This window comes from Antennarius striatus, chromosome 6 (assembly GCF_040054535.1).
Source record: "Antennarius striatus isolate MH-2024 chromosome 6, ASM4005453v1, whole genome shotgun sequence".
NCBI lineage: Eukaryota > Metazoa > Chordata > Actinopteri > Lophiiformes > Antennariidae > Antennarius > Antennarius striatus.
In genome coordinates this window covers 17,948,389-17,970,562 of record NC_090781.1, presented here as the reverse complement: position 1 = coordinate 17,970,562, position 22,174 = coordinate 17,948,389, and the positions used below count along the sequence as shown (strand labels likewise).

At 42.9% G+C, this 22,174-nt stretch overlaps 1 protein-coding gene across 1 annotated transcript in view; it reads left to right on the top strand.

The window, feature by feature from the left end:
• Positions 1 to 3,082: 3,082 nt before the first annotated feature.
• Positions 3,083 to 22,174, top strand: part of dlc (deltaC) — a 49,321-nt gene continuing 30,229 nt past the window's right edge. Inside the window, exons 1-7 of the mRNA XM_068317036.1 lie at positions 3,083 to 3,523; positions 3,915 to 4,157; positions 4,410 to 4,470; positions 4,791 to 5,048; positions 5,902 to 6,093; positions 15,407 to 15,576; positions 15,681 to 15,897. Coding sequence (XP_068173137.1) covers positions 3,473 to 3,523; positions 3,915 to 4,157; positions 4,410 to 4,470; positions 4,791 to 5,048; positions 5,902 to 6,093; positions 15,407 to 15,576; positions 15,681 to 15,897 — 1,192 coding nt within the window. The 5' untranslated portion in view covers positions 3,083 to 3,472. The remainder of the gene's footprint in view (positions 3,524 to 3,914; positions 4,158 to 4,409; positions 4,471 to 4,790; positions 5,049 to 5,901; positions 6,094 to 15,406; positions 15,577 to 15,680; positions 15,898 to 22,174) is intronic.

Here is a 22,174-nt window from a genome sequence, read left to right as displayed (position 1 = left end):
TGAGACCCTAACAGGACTCAGACGTGTGGATGTATCTGACTGGTTATTGATGACGCTGGAATGATAGTGATCGGTTGAGGTCGATTGTGCGCATGTCTGCGCGGGTGTCAGTCCCGACACCTCACGGCTCTTGCATGAGGCTCGGTTCACACCCCGACGGTTTCCCACGGGTTTCTCGCACGTCCACGCTCTCCCCCACTCCACAGCCACGCGGCTCTCCGTGTGTTCTCTCACCTCAACAAAAGCTCGTGGCACGTTTTCGGACCATTTGGGCACGTGTTAGGACAAAAGGTGCAGAGACAGACCTCTCACTGCCACCTATAGAGTATAGTACAACTACAGTACTGCTGACGTCAAGAACACATAAAACATTTTGGACCCAATGAAAAAACTACTCTTACTAGAAGGTAAAAGTTCCCTTTCAGGCAATAAAACAAAAACTTACCTGTAATAAAATGATAATACGTGAGGGTGTTTCAATTAGACTACATTATTTACCATATATGGACTATAATCATAACTAATTACTAAATCTAAATGTAAACAAACCCAATGATTTTTATATAAGTATAAACTTTATATTTGCAGACTCGTGAAACGTTAATCTAAATAAATACAACAGACAAACCCAGTTTATTTATGAATCCCTCTGGTCACGCCTCATTCAATCGCTCGCGCGCCTTCTACGGCCACTCGCTTCGACGCGCGCGTGACGGACCGTAATGACACTGTCCTTTGTGGCGACGATCAAACTCCTCGTGAGGAGGGCACGCGCACCTGCCCGGCCAGCGGGGCGCGTGGCGTGCCTGTCCTTTGGAGGCGGGGACAGATCGATAAGCAGATGGCGCGCGATCGAATATGTGCATATTGTGTTCTTGGATGCTTCCTGGTGTTGTGAGCACGCGCCCATTCCGCTCTCCAGGGAGCGGACGCCGCGCGCGCGTGGCAGGTAGCTTCTGGTATTGTTACGATGATGACGATGGATGGGCGCGTGCGGCACGTAGATGATCGAATATGTTTGGGTCGAAGCCAGCGGCAGAGACAGATGTTTATTAGCAGGAAAGGAGCTGTTACTGTGTACACGTGGTCTCCGCCGGGTCGTGACGTCATCATGGTTTTAAACGCATTACATTTCTTCAGAATAATGAGAAACTTTCTCAAAGTGGAGATAATTATTTTGTTTAGAATTATCTGTTTCGAGAAAGTTTCTCGCTGTCTTCACAATATTTTTTATTTTTGTATTAAATTAGTCATTATTTTGACAAAATTTGTAATAAATATGATACATCTTAAAATTATGATGCTTCAAAAGTTAATCCTTAAATATTATCAATTGTTTAGATACGTTTTTGTAGTTGCTTTGAAATAGGTAATTATTCCAAAAAAGTATTTTTTTATTTTGAACAAATTTTTCATTTTACGATATGAAACATTTATTGTTTACCATGTGGACAGTATTAAATAAATGTATTTACTTTGACGGCATCTATCTACTTCAGTCAAAATTACTTAAATTATTTAAGGACATCAAAAATAAACAATAACGTAAACATCGCTGCTGTCAACATGTTGCTCCGGAGTCATGTTTTCAGGTGTGGAACCGACCAATCACTGACGCGACAGCAGGAGGCGCGTGGAGCGCTGAGCGCGCGCCAAGGCCACTTTCATTCTTGTTTGAATCATTGTTTAGAGCCCGTGCGCGTCTTTTTGTCGCGTGATTCATCTGTGTGTTGCTTTTGTGCTGAGATGCCCGACTACACACACACACACACACACACACACACACACACACACACACACACACAACATGCGGCCTGTGTGTGTCTGAAGTCTGCCTCGTGCCGTGGGTGGGGTTTCAGGGGGGTGGGGGGGGGTGAGCTCCCGCGGAGGCACGCGCTGCGCTCATTAGAATGACAAGAGGGGACGGGATGAGTCGCGAGCTGTTACTGATCAAAACAGCTTTCCAGCGCCTGGCTCACCTGTGTCACGTGATCCAGTCTAACCGCGCCCAGGCGGAAGTGTCACCTTCAAAATAAAATGTCCCAAAAGCTCGTGTTTACTGAAGATTTCACTGTTGAGTCGTTTCTCCATTGCTGCTCCTGGCGGAGGAGGAAGGGTCGAATCCCTCCTCTTCCTCAGTCTGTTTCTTACTGAGCTGAGCGGAGTGACAATTATCTTCTTGAGCTTCATGTTAATGACATCAGAGCAGCTACACACCCTGAGGGAGGGGTCATTATCATACAGCTGGCACCCCCTCCCCTTCCAGCACACCACGCACCTTAAAAATGTATCTCCACTTCCACACCTCATCTTTCCTTTCTCCTTTTGCGTGCAGTGATCGAATTTAATGCGCCTTCCCTTTATAAAACCCTAATCAGTTTGCATCTGTATCGATCATTGATTCATTGATGCTTATTCTGGATCGATTCCTTTCAGATGTTGACAAATAAAACCTGTTTGTCCCTTTCACTGTTTATTTGATGACAAAAAGTAAAAATCTTTCTCTAATGTCTTGGGGTTTTCCTGCAGGGGGGGGGGTCTAATCGCAGGATGGTCCTGCAGGTGGTTCTGGGTTCGGGTCCCTGCGTTGACCAGAGGGAGGCAGTAAAAGGAGCGTTTGGCCGCCGTCGCCTGACAGTTTGTTTTATTACCCTGATGTAATTGCCCCCTCAGTGGTGAAAGCGAATCAAAGCGGAGACCCCTGTCACGACCCCCCCCCCCCCCCACTCCCCATGTGCAGACGCTCCTTGGCCCCCTCCACACTGCAAGAAATATCCCCCCTTTCCAAAAACCCACGCTCTTGCTTCAGTGTTTTTGCCGACTCACGCAGGATTTAATTTTTATTTTTTTTATATTAAACCAGCAGCCATACCCAGAACATCTGAACAAACTGTCCCGACACTTATGGGAATCTGCTGCACCTGGCGGGAAGAAAAAAAAACCAAAACCCAAATCAAAACAAAAAACAAAACAGGAAAAAACCCGCAAGAGTTGCTCCTCCTGCTTGACGAGAAGTTTCGTTGGACTTTTTCTTTCCTGTGACTCGGGAAAACGGTTCACTTTGACGTCTTGGTTCCAGACTCGTTCTTCAGGTGAACATTTTTTGCAGCGGCCCTCACACTCCTCCTCCTCCTCCTCCTCCTCCTCCTCCTCCTCGGTTCCTCCTCCTGCGTATAAAGATAACGCTTGACCGCTACCGATACAGTTCAAATTTCAGAATCCGAGTGGGTTCAGTTTTTGTACCGTTTCACGTATTTTCCCCCGTCCGGACCGCGGACACTTGAATCGACACCTTTGTCATTAACTGTGTTTTTTATGTAGGAGTTGATCTTTTTTTTTTTTTTCTTTTTTTTTTTTACCTTTTCTTTCTCCTCCAGACGCTCTCGGTTTCCTGGGGACCCGTTTTGGATATACGGACGTCTAAACCCTCCGTGGATCCCCGGTGCTTTCTGCGTGGATTCTCCGTGCCGACATGGTGCGACTGTTACTGTGGTGTCTCCTGCTGTTCGGATCAGCGCAGACGGTGAGTAGCTCCGACAGCAAACTTGCAGAAAAGGTTGTTTGAGCGCCAGTCTCTGGGGCGCTTTGGAGGAGTGCGCTTTTACGCGCAGCGCGCAGGGCTTGGAGCTCACAGATACACTTCATTCATTCGGGACTTACATAACTCACAATTTGATTACATATATTGGTGAATATATAACATGTAAACAATGTCATAAATGTGTCACAAATGTAATCAGTGTCTGCAGAAATAAAACAAAAAACCTGTAACTTTTCCACCAATGAGCGGACGGTGTATCTTTTCATTTGTGGGCTAATTATTGAACATTCTCTCCTAAGTCTTTACTCATATCAGACAACAAATTGTCTTCCTGCCAGTTTATGAACCTTCTCTCCCCCTCTGTCGCCACCAGTCCTTCTCCTCTGGTGTGTTCGAGCTGAAGATTAATTCCTTCACCAGCTCCCACGGCGTCTGTCGCTCCCGTTCCCTGGACTGCCAGATATTTTTCCGCGTGTGCCTCAAACACTCACAGGACGTCATCAATCCGGAGCCGCCGTGCACATATGGCACCGCGCTCACAGAGATTTTCGGCGCCGATTCCAACTCCATCTCCGAGAGCGCGCCCATCAGGGTGCCGTTTCACTTCAAGTGGCCGGTAGGTGACGAAAATCACACCGGTGTCTCTTCCAAACCTCCAGTGAATATCCCAGTCAGAATTAAACACCAGCGTGGTTGTAATCTACTAAAGATCTGTCATCAGACGTAAATCGTTTAGATATGTGCAACCAAACCATAAACCACAATAAAAACCAATCTCTGCCCCTGAAAGAATTCACATCGAGCGCATCGAATGCAGCCAGTGAACACCTGATGGATCCGATATCTAATCAATATTCTCTGGTTTCAGGGGACTTTCTCTCTCATCATTGAAGCCTGGAACGCGGAGTCTTCAGGACTGGACTCTACAGGTAAACCTCCGCTGCTGCTGCAGTGTCGCTCCTTCACCGCCAGGCGGCGACAGCAACACTGATAACACGGAGCGGCGCGGCGCTCATGTTTGATTGGAGATCAGACGTAAATGGTGTTCACAGGATGTCCTGTGAAATATATGACGATAAACTGAAGTCTCTACTTTAAAGTTCTCGTTCGGATGCTCAGACATCATCATTTCAACCGCAATACAGGAAGATTTCATCAAATATATTTTTCAGCGTTACATCTGCTGCCGCCCCCCACCCCCACCCCCTTCAGGATCTGACACGTAATAAAACTGTCTTCATCCCCTCAGAGAACCAGAACAACCTCATCAGCCGGCTGGCCACCCGCCGCAGGCTGAGCGTGGGGACGGAATGGTCCCAGGACGTGCATTTCGGGAACCAGAGCGCCCTCCGCTACTCCTACCACGTGGTGTGCGACGAGCACTACCACGGAGACGCCTGCTCCGCCTACTGCCGCCCCCGCAACGACACCTTCGGCCACTTCACCTGTGACGACGAAGGCAACCGACGCTGCCACGACGGCTGGAGCGGCGAGTACTGCTCCGATGGTGAGTGTCCAAAACGCGCAGCTCAGGAGGAGGAGGAGGAGGAGGAGGAGGAGGAAGAGGAGGGTGGCGTGGCTGCGTTCTTAATTTTGTATTTTGACAGTTTGATCAGCGACCGTCTGATCCGGAAATGAACTGCAGTGACTGATTCTGTGTTTTTACGCACAGATTTACGCAGCTCAGAGCTGCGGGGTTTATCTGCAGGTCGTACCAAAAGTCATTTTAAATCAACAACATGACATTCAACTTCAGTTTCAGCCGCAATAAAGCACTTCCTCTCCCCTCCCTCTGGTTTCATTCTAACGTTTCCTCAGATTGGAAGGGGGTGGGGTGGGGTGGGGTGGTGGTTGGAGAATGGGACCCTTGGCGCTTCATTTTCTTGTCAAGCGGCCTTGAAATTGTTAAGTCAAGCAGTTGTCAACGCCATCACTGTGTGTGTGTGTGTGTGTGTGTGTGTGTGTGTGTGTGTGTGTGTGTGTATTGGCTCGGGGGTCTTTTGTTTTGAGCTCAACAATGGGCCCCCGACCCGCCCGCTTCGACAGGGACACGCGCTGGAGCCTAATGCGCGCTGCCGTGCGTGAAAAGAGACGGCATGTGTTGCTTTTGTTGTGCGGGCCAGCTGCTTCGTTCAGCACTTAACAAGCACTCACGGAGTGTGTGTGTGTGTGTGTGTGTGTGTGTGTGTGTGTGTGTGTGTGTGTGAGGCCCTGAGAGGGTAAGGGACTTGTCTTGTGATTGGTTTAGAGAACATGAGACCTACACACACATTAATAGTAATATTCTCTCCTTTCTCCCCCTTTCTCCCTTTCCCTTCCTTTGACCCCCCCCCCTCTCTCTCTCCTCCTCCTCCCATCAGCCATCTGTGTAGGGGGGTGCAGCTTGGAGCACGGGTATTGCGAGTCTCCTGGGAAGTGTGTGTGCTTTCAGGGCTGGCAGGGCCAACGCTGCGACGAGTGCGCCCGCCACCCGTACTGCGTCCACGGGACGTGTCAGCAGCCCTGGCAGTGCAACTGCAAGGAGGGCTGGGGAGGCCTGTACTGCGACCAAGGTGCGTTCAAAACGTAGCGTTCAAGCACAGTGGGAAATTTAAAAGAAACTTTTACTGTACTCTCTAAAAGTTCAGCCACCGACCCACAGTTTTCACCTGTTAGTCCGATAACGATCTAAACTTTATTTATACATTACTTTTTTAAAAGCTGATGAAGAATGTTCACTAGGGGGCAGTGAGGAGTCAAACTTCTGAACAACAATGAAATCAGTAATTAAGAGGGAAGGCCAGGGTGGATCCTGTGTCCTGCGAGGTCATTAAACGCATCACAACATGTAGTTAAAAAAAAACAAAACACTTTTTGTCCGAACTGTTAAAATTTCCAAATTATGCAAACTCAAGTGGAATGAACGTAGACAGGAATGTTTATCTGTGCCTAATTTTAAACAGAGAGTGTACATGTGAACCTGAACGCAACCGTTGATCATTTCCAAGTTGTGAGTTCTGTCCTCATACTTGGGTTCATTTGGGTCATACGTGCAGATGATTAAAATCAATGGATGGTGAAGCACTGGGAAACCTGGAATGAATTTTGAAATGAAATTTAGCTTTTCATCTCATCTTTTGCTATCATAACTTGTGTGGCTAAGGAAAAGGTTCTGTTGCAAAAAGAATTTAGTAATCACTTTTTGCTCATAAAAGCAGCATTCATTTTCAGCCAGATTTTAATTCTCAGAAGTCTGATCTTTCTACCAGCACCTAAACGCACCACAACTTCAGTCCAACTGCATTTTCAGGAACTATTAATGACATTTTGATGAGAAAATGTGACGACAACAATCACTGGATTTATAATGATAGATGAAAATAATTCTTAGTTTATCAAACTGTAATTTAACAGGTTGTTGAATATAATGAAATTTGCTGAATAAATAGGACAGAGTGGGTCTTTCTAAGAGTATTAACCTGTATCAAAATACAGATTAATATTCCAGTATATATTCTCCTTGGCCCCGTATCTATTTATTCATTCATTTATTTACACACATTTTAATAAACACAGTGGTGTTCTTTTGCTTACCTCCAGCTCTATTAATAAACAGGGTTACGTTAACTTGAGTTTTGAAGGAAGCGAAGACTTTCACAGTTGTTTGTTTGCACAATGAAATCTTAAAATCTTTTGTTTACTTATAGGTGGTACAGTAATCCCTATCTTATTCATGCTTCAAGATGCACGGTTTCACCTCGCCACAGATTTTTAGTAGGTAGTCATGTGATACCATACGCGCATTCTATTGGCTGACAGCGTCCGTGTGTGTTCTGCATTCCGGTACTCATGGAACTTATGTGGATTAAAGAAACACTTTTCTTTAATACAAAAGTGCTTTAAACAGTCTGTAAGAGTGTGAGAAAAGGTGATACAGATAGAAGGTGGTTTAATATCAGTATGGGGAGGTTCATAAATATTTAAATTACCGTAAATAATAAAATTAATAGTTTGTCGCTATATCGCAGAATTTTGTTTTTCACAGGTGGTCGTGGAACGAGTAACAAGGGATTACTGCATTACTGTTTGTCAGCAGGTTTGGCTTTAATTTAAAGTTGTTAGTCATCTGCATATGAGCAAAAAATTGTTTCCCCGAATGAACACAACCAATCAATCAATTCAACCGTAACTCCTTGTTACTTTGGCCATGTCCACACATAGCCGGTTCTATTTGAAATCGCAACTTTTTTTGCCCTCATAGAAAGAAAATTTGCGTCCACGCGACAGCGTTTTCAAAAAAATCTCCGTCCACACATAACCACATAAGTGCATTGATCAACACGTTTATAAGCAAAATAACTTCGTAACAACTCGGAGAACGACAGGAGAGAGGATCGGAACGTGTGGAAATTCACACCTTTCCTCCTGGAGGACGACCTCCACCACAGAAGTTCTCCCGCCAGCGGACAGCTGGTGGGAGAACTTCCAGTCTGAACTAGAAGTGGCGTCAGCATCTTAGGCCGACGCCAGTTTATCTTAGTTTATCAACACGTCTTTGACGTGGAGCTGTTATACGTCAGAAAATAGTCGGTTTTACTCAGTCCATTCTGTGTGTACATGTAGAGACGGCTCACACACACTGACGTCACAGTGGCTTTTGTCTCAGGGTGATAACCCCGGATAGAAAAGTCTTGGTTATAGCGTCCACATGACAATGCATACCTGGCGTTTTCAAAAAACTTTACTTTGGCCGGTATTTTCAAAAAGTGTCACTTTCGTCCCAGATATTTGCATTGTCGTGTGGATGGAAGGCGTAACCGTAAGAAAAAAATGGCAGTTTCAGTAACTTGCATTATAATGTTCTGTATTTTTGAGATTAGCATTTCTTCAGTGTAGCCCAGAACTAGCACAAACACAACTTTTCATTAGTATTATAATAATATTCTAAATATATTGTGGTGACTGGTATATTGGACTCAGCATGCACAATATTTAAGCAACTGGTTTATTTCTCAGGTGTGAAACCTATGAATGGACAGCTCTTCTTCATCTTTAAGCTACTCTGTGTTCCTCAGAGCTCCTTCATTGGTCTTCTTCCATTTCACTTTCACTTGTATTATTTTGCTGCTCCAATCTACAGGTGCTGATGATGCACAAAGTTTGTGTTGGAAACTGGGAGAGGTACTTCAGACATATACAATAATCTGTTGCTTATTCTTTAAGATGCACAGCTTCATCACATTGTAGATTTTTAGTAGGTGGTCACGTGATACCATAGTGGGAAAAGGTAATACAGCGAGCCCTTGCTCATTCGCGCATCAACGCTTGCGAATCCACCTCATCGCTGAATTTTGGTAGGCAGTCACGTGGTACCGTACGCGCATTATATTAGCTGACGGCATCCGGAAGTGCGCTCTATCCATCAGGCTCGGACTATCGTGAGACGCAAAAGTGCTTTAAACAGTCTATCAGAGTGTAGGAAAAGGTAATACAGATAGAAGGTGGTTTAATATCAGTATGAGGAGGTTCATAAATGTTTAAATTACCGTAAATAATAAGATAAATAGATCGCGATTGCAGATTCCTCGTGTGTGCTTCCTGGAACTCATTAACCGCAAAGACCAAGGGTGCATTGTAAATAAATTGCGATCTCGATCGTGGATTCCCCAATTGCGTGTGGTTCCTGGAACGCATTATCCTCGAAGACCGAGGGCGCACTGTACGAATATAAGGTGGTTTAATATCAGTATGACTGTAACACACAGTGCAGCAGCGAGTAGTCGAGCCTCACCTCTGATAGAACTACTAATCGATCAAAACAAGATTTAATTAATAAAAGAAGACAATCGTCGGAGCTTAAAGATCTGCTTCAAATTTCAGATCAGGAAATAACCCGCCCTGTTCAAACTGAGTGGTAATGCATTTAACCAGTGTTTAATGTCAGGCTGCAGTTTTAATGGCAAATATGCCACTCTGTTTGACTCCTAGAACTGACTTCAACGTCGGTGCCTCACCGCCGTGAACCTCACCGCACGTTACTGGTTTATAAGCGTTTAAATTACCATAAATAATAAAATAAATGAGTTGTTGAGAAATCGCAGAATTTCGGTTTGTACGGATGGTCCTGGAACGCATTAACTGCGAGTAACGAGGGATTACTGTATATACAAAATGAGATCATATATACAACCAAGGCAGCAGCTTGTGCAGTAGCTTCAAAATTAACAGCAGTGAATAAGTTAACAGCGGTGGTGTCATTAATCTAAGTTTGTGGAGTGTGAATGAACTGCAGCACAAACAGTGCTGTTTGGTTTTGCTTGTTTACGTGATTGCAGTTGGCCATGTTACGTTGGGTCGAGAAGAGACACGGGCAAATTACAAAGCCTAAAGGGCCACGTACGGCCCTTTAGGCTTTGTAATCCAGCCTGCCAAATTTATTTAAACTATTTAATTACATCCCGCTTCAAAGCAGTGATTTGTCAAGTGTTTTGTCCGTCTGTTCGTCCGTTCATTAGTTTGTCCACCAAATATCTTCACAATCGTTGCCGATAGAAAGATGAAACAAAAAGCACATTACTCAGGTAGCAAAGGGGATGAAAATGAGATGATGACCTCGACCTTGAGAAAACTAGGTCAAGGTCAAATTTCAACTTTTGTACACTCAGGAACCAGATAAGATAGAAAGACGAGGGAGAAGGCGAGTGTGATTGAGACCATAGATCAAAGCTGGTGCTTTGATCAATGACAGTAGGTCAGAGCATTAGCTTTGATATTTGACCTATGCAAGTAGGTCAGGGTAACATTTTTAATTCATGGGTGTCGCAGGATGTTGCAGTCTGTGACTGCCTTGGTTCTAGTTAATTGTATGAAATAAATCCTTACTGTCGCCGCACAACAAGGATTTGTGCGTCCCACTCTGTGCAGAGTTTGCATGTCGTCCCCGTGTCTGCGTGGGTTCTCTCCGGGCTCTCCGGCTTCCTCTGACCTCCAAAAACATGTGCTTCAGGGTAATTGGCCATTCCAAATTGACTGTAGGTGTGAGTGTGTGCCTGTGTGGCTGTCTGTCTCTGTGTGGCTTTGTGATGCACTGGCATCGTGTCCAGAGTGTACCCTGCCTTGCACCTCCAGTCCTCTGGGATAGGCTCCAGCTCCCCGCGACCCGCAAAAGTGGAAGAGGCGGGTATAGAACATGAATGAAGGAATGGAGTTGTAAAATTATTTTTACAATAAGCTTTGATGCCTGTTAAAGGTCAACACCTTCCAGTTAATGTTCTTTTTTGCACAAGTACAAATAAACACTCCATCTATCTGCTCCTCAGCTGGCCCGCCTGTCAAATTGTGGAACTCTGTGCGGCCCACCAATCAAAAAGTTTGCCCTCCCCTGGTCTAGAACATAACACAACTTAACAAGTGGGTTAAATGTCTTTGAGCAAATGGCTCCTCAGTCCTAAAGAGCTTTCAGTTGGAAATATAAATGCAATCAACTTTATCAATCCTGTAGGAAATTGTTAATCCACTCTAGCACACACTGGTGGTTACATGCATATATATATATATAGATATATATATATATATATAGTAGAGTTGCAGGCCCATTACACACACAAGCACACGGGGCTTGTAGTTATGCAAATGATGGGGAAGTAGAGTGACGGCCAGCTCCTTCATGGTGCGTCCAAAATGAGAAGTTTATGAAGGGGATGGTGCCTTGCTCCAGGGTACCTCTAAAGTGCTCAGGAGGTGAACTCACGCTTCCCACTGCTAGTTCACACTCTGAATTTTTGTTTTCGTTTGACACGGGTCTTGAGCTGGTGACCCTCCGGACCCCAACCCAGGACTTGGTGGATTGAGTTTCTGCTGCCCCTGCAGTTGATGCCACATTTCCCATGACTTTCCCATTCTGGGACCATTGTGATGTCAGCAGCGCATGAATGATAGTTCAGTGCTCTCAGGAGTAAGAACAAGGTCATATCTTAGTTAACAAAACATGAAAATACTTTGTGGAAACTGTGAAACCGTGAAAGATTAGGCAAGGTGGCAAAAGTGATCTGCTGAGGTGGAGAAGAAAGTTCTGCAGGCAAGCATACATTTTCCAGAAAAGGAATTCCAGCAACGTTGTCATATGAAAGTCAGAGAGAATATCCAAATATTAATTCATAAATCTTTAAGTATTGCACAAAAGCTGTCCTGGCATTCTGCCTTTAAAATATACATGTATAAAACAATTACAGCCTTTATCTACACGTGGCTATTATTATTATTTTCCAATTTATTAAAATTTTACCTTTTTCTCCCTTAGGTATCTTAAGTATATTAGCTATTTTTTATTCCTTAGGTATATGTAATTAATTGTCCTAAATGCTGTTAGTTCTGTCCAATCTCATTATATTAAAAACAAATACACACCTTTTATGAAATGCTTATTTGGTTGGCATGAAACTGTTTTCTCTATGATGAAGGGGCGTGAACCACCACGAGCAGTCCAACATAATATTCAGAAATGAGCGACATGTTCTTGTGAAAACAGAATTGAAGATTTGGTTGACTTTGGAGAAGAAAAAAACAACACAGTAACACAGTACTGAAACATAAAAGTGAGTTTTAGCACTTAACCCGAGAGGACCCACAGTGACACCGGTGTCACACGCGCTTTGAATGTCCCTGTCCATTGTTATAAAGCTTTATGTCTGATTTTAACTTGTTAAGTCCCTAAGTGACGTATACTCAACATCCTGGTATCATGACCATGTGACAGTCCTGTGTCTGTGACAGAAAGTGATCTCTCCAAAATAGTAATAAAATAATAATAAATAATAATAAAACTAAGTTTTATTGTTCTAAAAAAAACTTCAGAAATGTGTTCCATATGGTCCACTTGGTCTGTGGTATAATCCACATAATTTTCCTGTAAGGATAAATGGGTGTGGGTTCTCTAGGGTTAAATGCTATTCAATAGCTTAATCGGCTAAAGTAAAACCTATTCCAGATGGACATTCAGAAACAACACCCGAACACACACACACACACACACACACACACACACACACACACACACACACACACACACACACACACACACACACACACACACACACACACATATATGTATGTATATATATATATATATATGTATATATAAATACACACACACAGTAATCCCTCGCTTATTTGCGCTTCAAGATTACACGGCTTCACTACATCACAGATTTTCAGTAGGTGGTCACGAGATACTGTACGAGCATGCTATTGGTTGACAGCACCCATTTGTGCGCTGTGTTCCGTAAATCACAGAACTTCTCAGCGCGCGCACTTCTGTGAAACACTAAATTGTTTTCAATAGTCTATATGAGTGTGGGAAAAGGTAATAAAGATATAAGGTAGTTTAATATCAGTATGGGGAGGGTCATAAAATTTTAATTATCATAAATAATAAAAAGTTTGTCGGTATATTGCAGAATTTTGTTTATATATATATAAAATATGTGTGTGTTTGCGTGTGTGTATATATGTGAATATATATTCCTGCTAGTAAATATATATAATAGCGGGAACCTGTGGAAATTCCACGATAAAACAGTAACATCAGACTTCATACCAAACATATGAAAACAGATGTATTGGTACTATAAACCAAGCGCACCCAACATAGCCAAAAATCAACGTGGTGATGTAACGACTTTATTGGCAAATCATGGATAGCGCTGGGCGGGCATTGTGAAGTCATAGATGAGTGTTAGCAGGCTAACTGGAGAAAGAAAGCTAACTAATGGTGACATTAGGAAAGGAGCTAACGGAAAAGGCACCTGTCAAAAGAGCAAGTGGAAAAGAAATTTTTGAGAAGTGATAGTTCTGTTAGCTGACTAGATGAACAGAACTGTATGTAGTTACTTAAAGAGCATTTTTGTCAGATGTCCAAGGAGCATTTTGGATACTACATCGATTGTCCCATTCCAAATGGAAACCATAGCTGGACAGACTGTTCGAGCAATACTTTAACTCAGAATTCGTTGCTATTTTCTGTGTCGTTCCTGCTGTTTTGACTCTGCTCAAAAACATGAAAATTGTTGGAACAGTTATGACACTCTAAAGTTACGTTACTGGGAAGTCCCTGTATAGTTTGTGATGGGCAGATGAAGCCCCAAGAATTGAAGCTTTTTATCCCAATTGGTTCACTGTGGTTCGAAGCTTCATGAGGCTTCATTTGCTCCAGAACGACATCTACTGGATGCTAAAAGATCAGTTGGTGTGAGTTTGAAGTGTGTGGCATTTTGAAGAAAGCCTGTGAATAAAAATGTCAGCAAAATAAGGAAGTATGCAAAACATGTAGAATTTAGTAATGGCAGTACTGTGTGTGTGTGTGTGTGTGTGTGTGTGTGTGTGTGTGTGTGTGTGTGTGTGTGTGTGTGTGTGTGTGAAAAATCAAAAAATAAAATTGTAAATAATTCCCGTAGGGAAATTACTTTTAACTCCAAATGCTTGCACACATATACAGTATACACACACACACACACACACACACACACACACACACACACACACACACACACACACACACACACACACACACACACACACACACACACACACACACACTGGCAGTATGGAAAATGATCATTTGGACATGATGAAAATGAAAATACAGTAAACATGTACAATGAGGGGAGGGGGGATTGGGGTATGGACAATGTTTGTGCTTTTGTAACATTGAGGTATATCCAGTGATTATGCTTGGGTCATATCATTGGTTTTTATTTAAAAACAACATTTTTGTCCACTGTATAAACTTTATGACTCATAAAGAAAGAAATAGACGATAAAATATCCAACTGTCAAGCATGTTTATCAATGTGTCTTTGACGTGGAGCTGTTATACGTCAGAAAATAGCTGGTTTTACCTCTGTCCATTCTGTGTGTACATGTAGACACGGGTCACATACAGTAGCATCAAAGTGGTTTTCGTCGCAGGAAGACGACCCCTGTATAGTAAAAGTTTCAGTTACAGCGTCCACACGATAACGAGACTTGGTGTTTACAAAAAACTTCACTTTGGCCAGCATATTCGTCCCGGATATCTGCGTTGTTGTGTGGACAGAGACGTAACCGCAACAAAAAGTCTCACCGGCCGATGCCTTACGCCATATTGTTCACGTGATTCCTTCTGGCAGATACGCCGTGATTGGTTGGGCAGGTAGTGGGTGGAGTTAAAACATGACAGTGGGAGATTTTCAAGTGAGCTTATTCAAATATATAGGTGGGGAGATATACACACACACACACACACACACACACACAGTGCGCCCTCGTTACTCGCGGTTAATGCGTTTCAGGAACCACGAGCGAATAACAAATTCCGTGATATAGTGACAAACAATTTTCTTATTTATGGTAATTTAAACGTTTATGAACCCTCCTCATACTGATATTAAACCACCTTATATCTTTAATACCTTTTCCCACGCTCTTATCGACTTTTATAAAGCACTTTTGTGTCTCATGTATCACATGACTACCTACCAAAAATCCACGGTGAGGTGAAGTCGACCGTGCTAATGCGCGAATGCGTGAGGGCGCATTGCATTGCTCAACAATAAATATATGTAAATACATAGCGAAATAGAGAGAGCGAGCATGATTTTCCAACATATTGCATTCCTGTTCACATCACTACAATGTCACACGCCGTCCGTTCAGAGCTGTTAGTATGTCTGCAGGCACCATGGAGGTGGAACAACTCCCCACCCCAAACTGTCCACCCTAGTCCTGCAATGAAATCCCCATCTGCATGAAGCTAACAGCTATGACACGTGGAATCCTTGTTCTTTCAGTCTTCTCGTAGCTTTTCTGAGCTCATCTCTCTGTTATTCTCATTATATGTCTTATCTCCAGACCTGAACTATTGCACCAACCACCGGCCATGCCAAAACGATGCGTCATGCACCAACACTGGCCAGGGCAGCTACACCTGCGCCTGCCGGCCAGGGTTCATGGGAAAAAACTGTGAGATTGAGACCAATGAATGCGAAAGCAACCCGTGCAGGAATGGCGGCAGCTGCAAAGTAAGTCAATGTTGTTTAGCAGAAATCTTTACTGCATAAATATTTTTTAAAAATCTGCTGTTTAAATGAACAGAAAGACATCTTCGCATTGTTTTCTCTTCTAGGACTTGGTGAGCAATTACTCATGTGAATGCCCTCAAGGCTTCTATGGGATGAACTGTGAAATCAGCGCCATAAAATGTGAAGACAGCCCCTGTTTCCATGGGGGAACCTGTATTGAGAATGTCGGTGGCGGTTACAGCTGCCATTGCCCGACTGGTTTCAAGGGATCCAACTGTGAGAAGAAGGACGGCAGATGCAGCAGCAACCCCTGCTTTAACGGTACAAAGATTTTGTCATTCATCCAACATGATTGTACATGAATTTACATATACATGAAACCAGGTTGTATATGAATTTAGCTTCAGTATAGCATGGCTAGTTTCGCAATTTATTCCCGAATCAGATGTCAATTGTAACAAGACCTTAAAAGTGAGCCTCCCTATCCAAACCAACAGCGATGTAAGAACTGTCAGTGCACCAACCATTGCTTCTCCATCACACATTGTGATGTTCAACTTTCAGCTGGTTTACCTGGTTTTTGTTAGAAATGCACTAAAACCTGGAGCACACATGTGAGAGGTGTGGTTTTAAAAGGTCATGGCTGTACTTTTCGGCTAGATTGGGTCGCGATGACTCAATGACACTTTGTCAAAATTAGAATTAGAATATCAATCATGTCATCCAAGCAGTTTCTACGTCATTATCAGCAATTCAACATTCTAATGATATTACAGGTTCCTGATGACCCAGGACCTTTTTATTAAGGTTCAATGGTCTTGGTTCTAATGGCATTTCTGACAACAGACTGACATTAAGGTGCAATAGAAGATCAAGGTCCGCTGTCACTGGCCTACTTTTCAGAAGCTGCAAAAAGCTTGGAATCAAATAGATCATAAATCTTTACAATGTAGTGTGAGCACTGATGAGTTAAGTTGTAAAGTCTCTCCTATAACAACGAGTTTTTAATGGCTGCAGGTTGGAAGATCTCAGCGCAAGTTTCCCGCTGCTCCATGTGGCAGATCGTGGTTAGACTCTTCGCAGCTGGTATCTGATCGGTTGTCAGTCTTACCTCCACCTGCAGCAAGTGGAGGCTTTCAAACATACAAACTTGCCTTTATAAAGTCTTATGACTTCAGTAGCCCCCCAGTGTGCAGCTGTTCTTTTTTTTTTCAGTTTTGTGACGCCCTCTGTTCAACAGATTAGCGGTGGATTATCAATCAGTTATGGATTTACATAGGACCATCTGTCAGGAGCAAATTAGGACGAGACATTATGATAATTAAATGATGCAGCTGTGGAATAAGGCTGCGTTCGGACTGCAGACATATTGGATTTCCTTCCATAACTGATTTTTAGGGATGACTGTTCATTGTTTTTAGCAAGTGTCCAAATGCGATCTGGCTCTGTTCAGACTAAGCCACATTATTGGCCGATCTGACAGGTTGCCGTGACAACGATGTCGGGGTGGAGTCGTCGTTCAGTGCGTGTAATGTGTGAGGTCATATAAGTGCGACAGTGGCAAAAACGACGACAATGAACGTGAAGTTTTGTTACCTTAGCGTATTGGCGACATCACTGTCTGGTAGAGGTGGAGAAAATCTCACACTGTCAACTGTCAAGTTGACACTGTCAACTTATTTTTACATTTTTTCCGCTCTTCCTTCTGGCGCCTTGCTCTCGGGTCACTGATATGACATCACGGTCCGCCATATCCGATCGGAGTGTTTGGAGCTGTTCAGACTGAGAAGCATCTGTCCATATCTGACACGATACTACCTCCCAAATGTGGTTTCAATCCGTCCTGCAATAATCGGATATCATGTGGTATGGGGCTGTTCAGACGACAAACAAGGTATCCGATATCAGTCTGAATGGGCTAAAAATTAGATATAGGCAACCAGTCTGAACAAGGCCTTAATGACCAGAAGATTGATGTTTTCAGATCAAAACCTTCGCATTCAATCACATTTACAAAACTCATTAGAGAGATGATTGATCTCTGGTATTTTCTGGTCCGCATATTGATTTGTTAAAAGTTTTACGTCGGATGCCCTTCCTGACACAACCCTCTGTATTTATCCGGGCTTGGGACCGGCACAACAAGTCACTGGCTTAGATGTGTAAAAGTAAAAGTACGGAGAAGGCCAGACGGAGCTGCATTGTGTTTTTGTAGATCTGGAGAAGGCTTATCACAGGGTGCCCAGAGAGGAACTGTGGTATTGTATGAAGAAGTCTGGAGTGGCAGAGAAGTATGTTAGGGCAGTGCAGGACATGTATGAGGACTGTAAGACAGTGGTGAGGTATGCCAGTTCAGATATGCGTGGCTTTACCTTGGCAAGTGCTACTCTTATGTCATTTTCACAGCAAAGTCTGTTTATTTTGTTTTCCATGAAGCTTAAGGAAGTGTTCCTTTATTTTTGCCAGTGTGAGACTAGAGTTGCTCAACTTGACATTGCAAATCATGCAGAACGCTGACTCCCATCACGTTCAGTTATACAGTACATGTAAATTCACGTTGCACATATTCGTCCGACCACTTTCTTTTTTTGCTCAGCATAGTTACTATGAATTAAAATATTAAGAAAGTAATCAGATGACGTACCATCAATGAATTGACTACTGAGTGCGCAAAATCTCCTGTAGCACAGGTAGGCTAATCGATGTAGTGTCATCACCTGCAGCCAGTAATAGCTAAGGTGGGCGTGTCATGAATTGACACGATGTGTCAATCGTACACAGTGATTCATGTATGTTCGGCAAAAACACCTGACACGATGTGTTTCTCAACTTCCATCTCCGCCGACCCCTGAGACCGACTCACCAAACCCCTAGGGTTTGATCGAACCCAGGTTAAGAACCACTGGTCTGGAGACAGTGTCACTGAGGAAAAGACAGGAGACAGAGCTGGAGGTAGCAGAGATGAAGATGCTGAGGTTCTCTATGGGAGTGACCAGGAAGGATAGGATCAGGAATGAGTACATCAGAGGGACAGCACATGTTAGAGGTTTTGGAGATAAAGTCAGAGAGGCCAGACTGAGATGGTTTGGACATGTCCAGAGGAGAGATAGTGAATATATTGGTAGAAGGATGCTGAGTTTTGAACTGCCAGGCAGGAAGCCTAGAGGAAGACCAAAGAGGAGGTTTATGGATGTAGTGAAAGAGGACATGAAGGTAGTTGGTGTGAGAGAAGAGGATGCAGAAGACAAGGTTAGATGGAGGCAACTGATTCGCTGTGGCGACCCCTGAAGGGAAAAGCTGAAAGACAAAGAAGAAGTGTTTTCTGGTCTGATTGATCTTTTAGTGCTCATGAAACGTTCATCTCCTGCTTCAGACAATCCTTGATCTTCTTTTGCTTCTGTGCCGTTAGAGGTCACAAGAACAGCCACAGTCGGGATGGAAAGTGAAGCACATACTTTTTTGTTTCTTAAAATTTTTTAAAACTTTTATTTTGGTTCCTTCACCTTTTGCTGGTTTATTGTTCAGATGTGAAACTCGGTGCGTCTGTAAACCTCTGAACACACTCCTCTTATTCCTCTGTTGTGTTGTACCTCAGAGTTGTCATTGGTCCCCTCCTATTCCACCTTTCTTGGATTGTTTTTTTTGCTCCAGCTTAAAAGTGTTGTTGACGTGCGTTTTGTGATGCAGGTGTTCTTGACAACAGATTTTTGAATGTCACAAACTGAGGGATGATGTCACAGCCCACTTTTGCACATTCCTGCTGTGGTTCAGGCTGTAACCACACACATGAACAAACATTTATTTATGCTCCTCCGATGGTGAACCACTTCTGCGATCTTATTAGATTGACTTAGATTGGATTTAATGTAACCAGTGTCGGAGGCTCCGACATACATCTTTAGCTAATTAATTTTTTGTGTTGTTTGGTTCAGTTTTAACTAGTTTTTAATGTCAGGCTGTTAATTTAATGGTAAATAGAGTACGTCACTCTGTTTGGCTTGTAAAACTGACTCTGAAGTCAGTCCATCCCTCCCACAATGTTCAACTACACTTTGAACGCCCTGTTTATACCAGTGTTGAGTGGTTGGAGTTCTTATGTGAATCCTCCCAGAATAGTGGGGAGTTCCAAATTAATTTGCTGTTACTGGGTTTTCACTGTAGCTGTGATATGGGCGCGCATGGATTCGCAGAGCTGGTGAAGACAAAAAATGCGACTCTCGCAGCTTCTCTATTCCCGTTCACAACGTAACAAGTAGCATGTAGTTTGAGTTGTGCCTCATAAGCGTATAACTTTGCTGACGTCATTTTCGAGGGGTTCTTACCCAAACAAATGTTGTTTTACATCGTACCGATAGTACAGTGTACCTACTTTGGCTGAGGTAAGCGTACTTATTGTACATAGCGTTACATAATGCTCTCTATTTGCTTTATCACTGCCAGTGTATGTAGTGACGTATTATGTCCTTATGCCAGCAGGAAATGGTCTGACGGTCAATCTAGTGGAGCACTTACAGTGGTACTTACGAATATCTCTACATATGAAATGTTCTACTTACGAAACGCCTCAACAGGAAAATATTGCCTCTAGTTACGAAAGAAATTTCGAGTTATGAAAGGTATAAATACAGTATGGGCTGCTACTCGCAAGTCCCAAAGATTCCTGAACGCAACATTGTTATAGCTGCTCTGCCATTGGCTATTACCTAGCATCTTGGCATCCCATTGGCTAAGAGGGACCTCTGTGTGGAGCTAGATCGGTGTTTATGCAGCGTCCTTGTCATTCGGCCCTCGACCCATGACGTGTTCCGATAGTTTTACACAAATATATTAACTTTTAGAGTATTCGCTATGGACCCCAAGAAAGTGACGGAGAAAAGAGGAAAAGAAAAGACGAAGAGAAGAGTTTTTTTGTCCTTACCAACAAAGCAAGAGATAACAGAAAAGCATGAAAAAGGGATGCGTTTGGTGGATCTCACCAAAGAATATGGCCGTAATGCATCTACAATTGCCACGTTATTAAAACAAAAGGAAGTTTAAGGAGTTTAAGGCATTGCGTGGGTGGTTGGGGAAGTTCAAAAGGTGGACTGGAATTCACTCTGTTGTTCGGCATCGTGAGGCAAGAGCACATGAACCAAAGAGGGCAAAAAACAATGAGGACAGCAGTTAAAAGGTAAATGATCATATTTTTTATTCTTTACTCTATTCTTTGTTTTTTACATTGTGCGCAACTCTGATTTATTGTGTAATAATATAATTGTAACATGTATTTGCTACATGTTTTGATGCATTTTTATGCTTTATAAAACATGTCTGAATTTTGGGGGGCGTGGAATGGATTAGGGCATTTGCATGGAAAACGCTTCTCTACTTACGCAATTTTCTACTTACGAAATTTCTTCCAGAACCAATTAATTTGGTTAGTAGTGCTACCACTGTATTAAAATCACACAGCAAAATTTGACAGATTTTGGAACTCAGTGCACACATAAGGTGCTTCTAATTAAAAGGTGCACCGTCAAGTTTTGAAAAAATTAAAGGCTTTTGCACCTTATGGTGTGGAAAATACAGTAATTAGTCCTCAACATACAAACAAAAGCTGTTCCATGAGGTTGTTCATAAATTGAATTGTTCGTAAGTCGTTATTCATTAAATTTCAGTCTATAATTATCATTTGACGTAATTTAATGTCATTAGTGCTCTAAATATGAAATTACTATTCCCTAAGACTGAAGAGAAACAATTACAGGACATAAAAAACACATAATAATAAAAGAACCAATGCAGTCGGAGACTACAACATCCCACGACACCCCTGAATTCAAAATTTTACCCTGACCTACTTTCATAGATCAAAGCACTAGCTTTGATCTACGGTCTTACTCACACTGGCCTTCTCCCTCGTCTTTCTATCTTATCCGGTTCCTTGGTGTACAAAAGTTAAGATTTGACCTTGACTTATTTTTCTCAAGGTCAAGGTTGTCATCTCATTTTCATCCCCTGTGCTGCCTGAGTAATGTGCTTTTTGTTTCATCCTTCTATCTGCAACGGTTACGAAGATATTTGTTGGACAAACGGATGAACACACGAACACTGACAATTACAATACATCACTGCTTTGGAATGGGATGTAATAAAATACAGGTACAGGTTGCTTTGAGTTGAGTCGTTCTCAACTCATTATGGTTTTCAAAAAAGAACACAGAAAAATAATCAAGTTAACGTCATTTCACTCAACTACAAGTCTGACCGCCATAAATATTGGAATCGTAAAATCATTAGAAAACCATTAAAAACACATAATATGTTACTGTACATTAAAGAAGAATGAAAACATATCCCCACCTATATATTTGAAAAAGCTCACTTGAAAACCTCAGGCTGTCACGCTTCCGGCGTCTACACGGAAGTTCAGGCTGCTAGCCGAGTTAGCTCCGGTCTCCACATTTGTTCTTGTCTCTCATTTAAGGAGCCGTTTTGGCTTCGTCAAACATAGCGGTTTATATTCTTTGATTGTGATGGACCTCACGTTGTCATGTGGGGAACCCTGATGCTTTATTCACCAGGACCGAACTCACGAAGCCCGCGTCTACTTGGATAG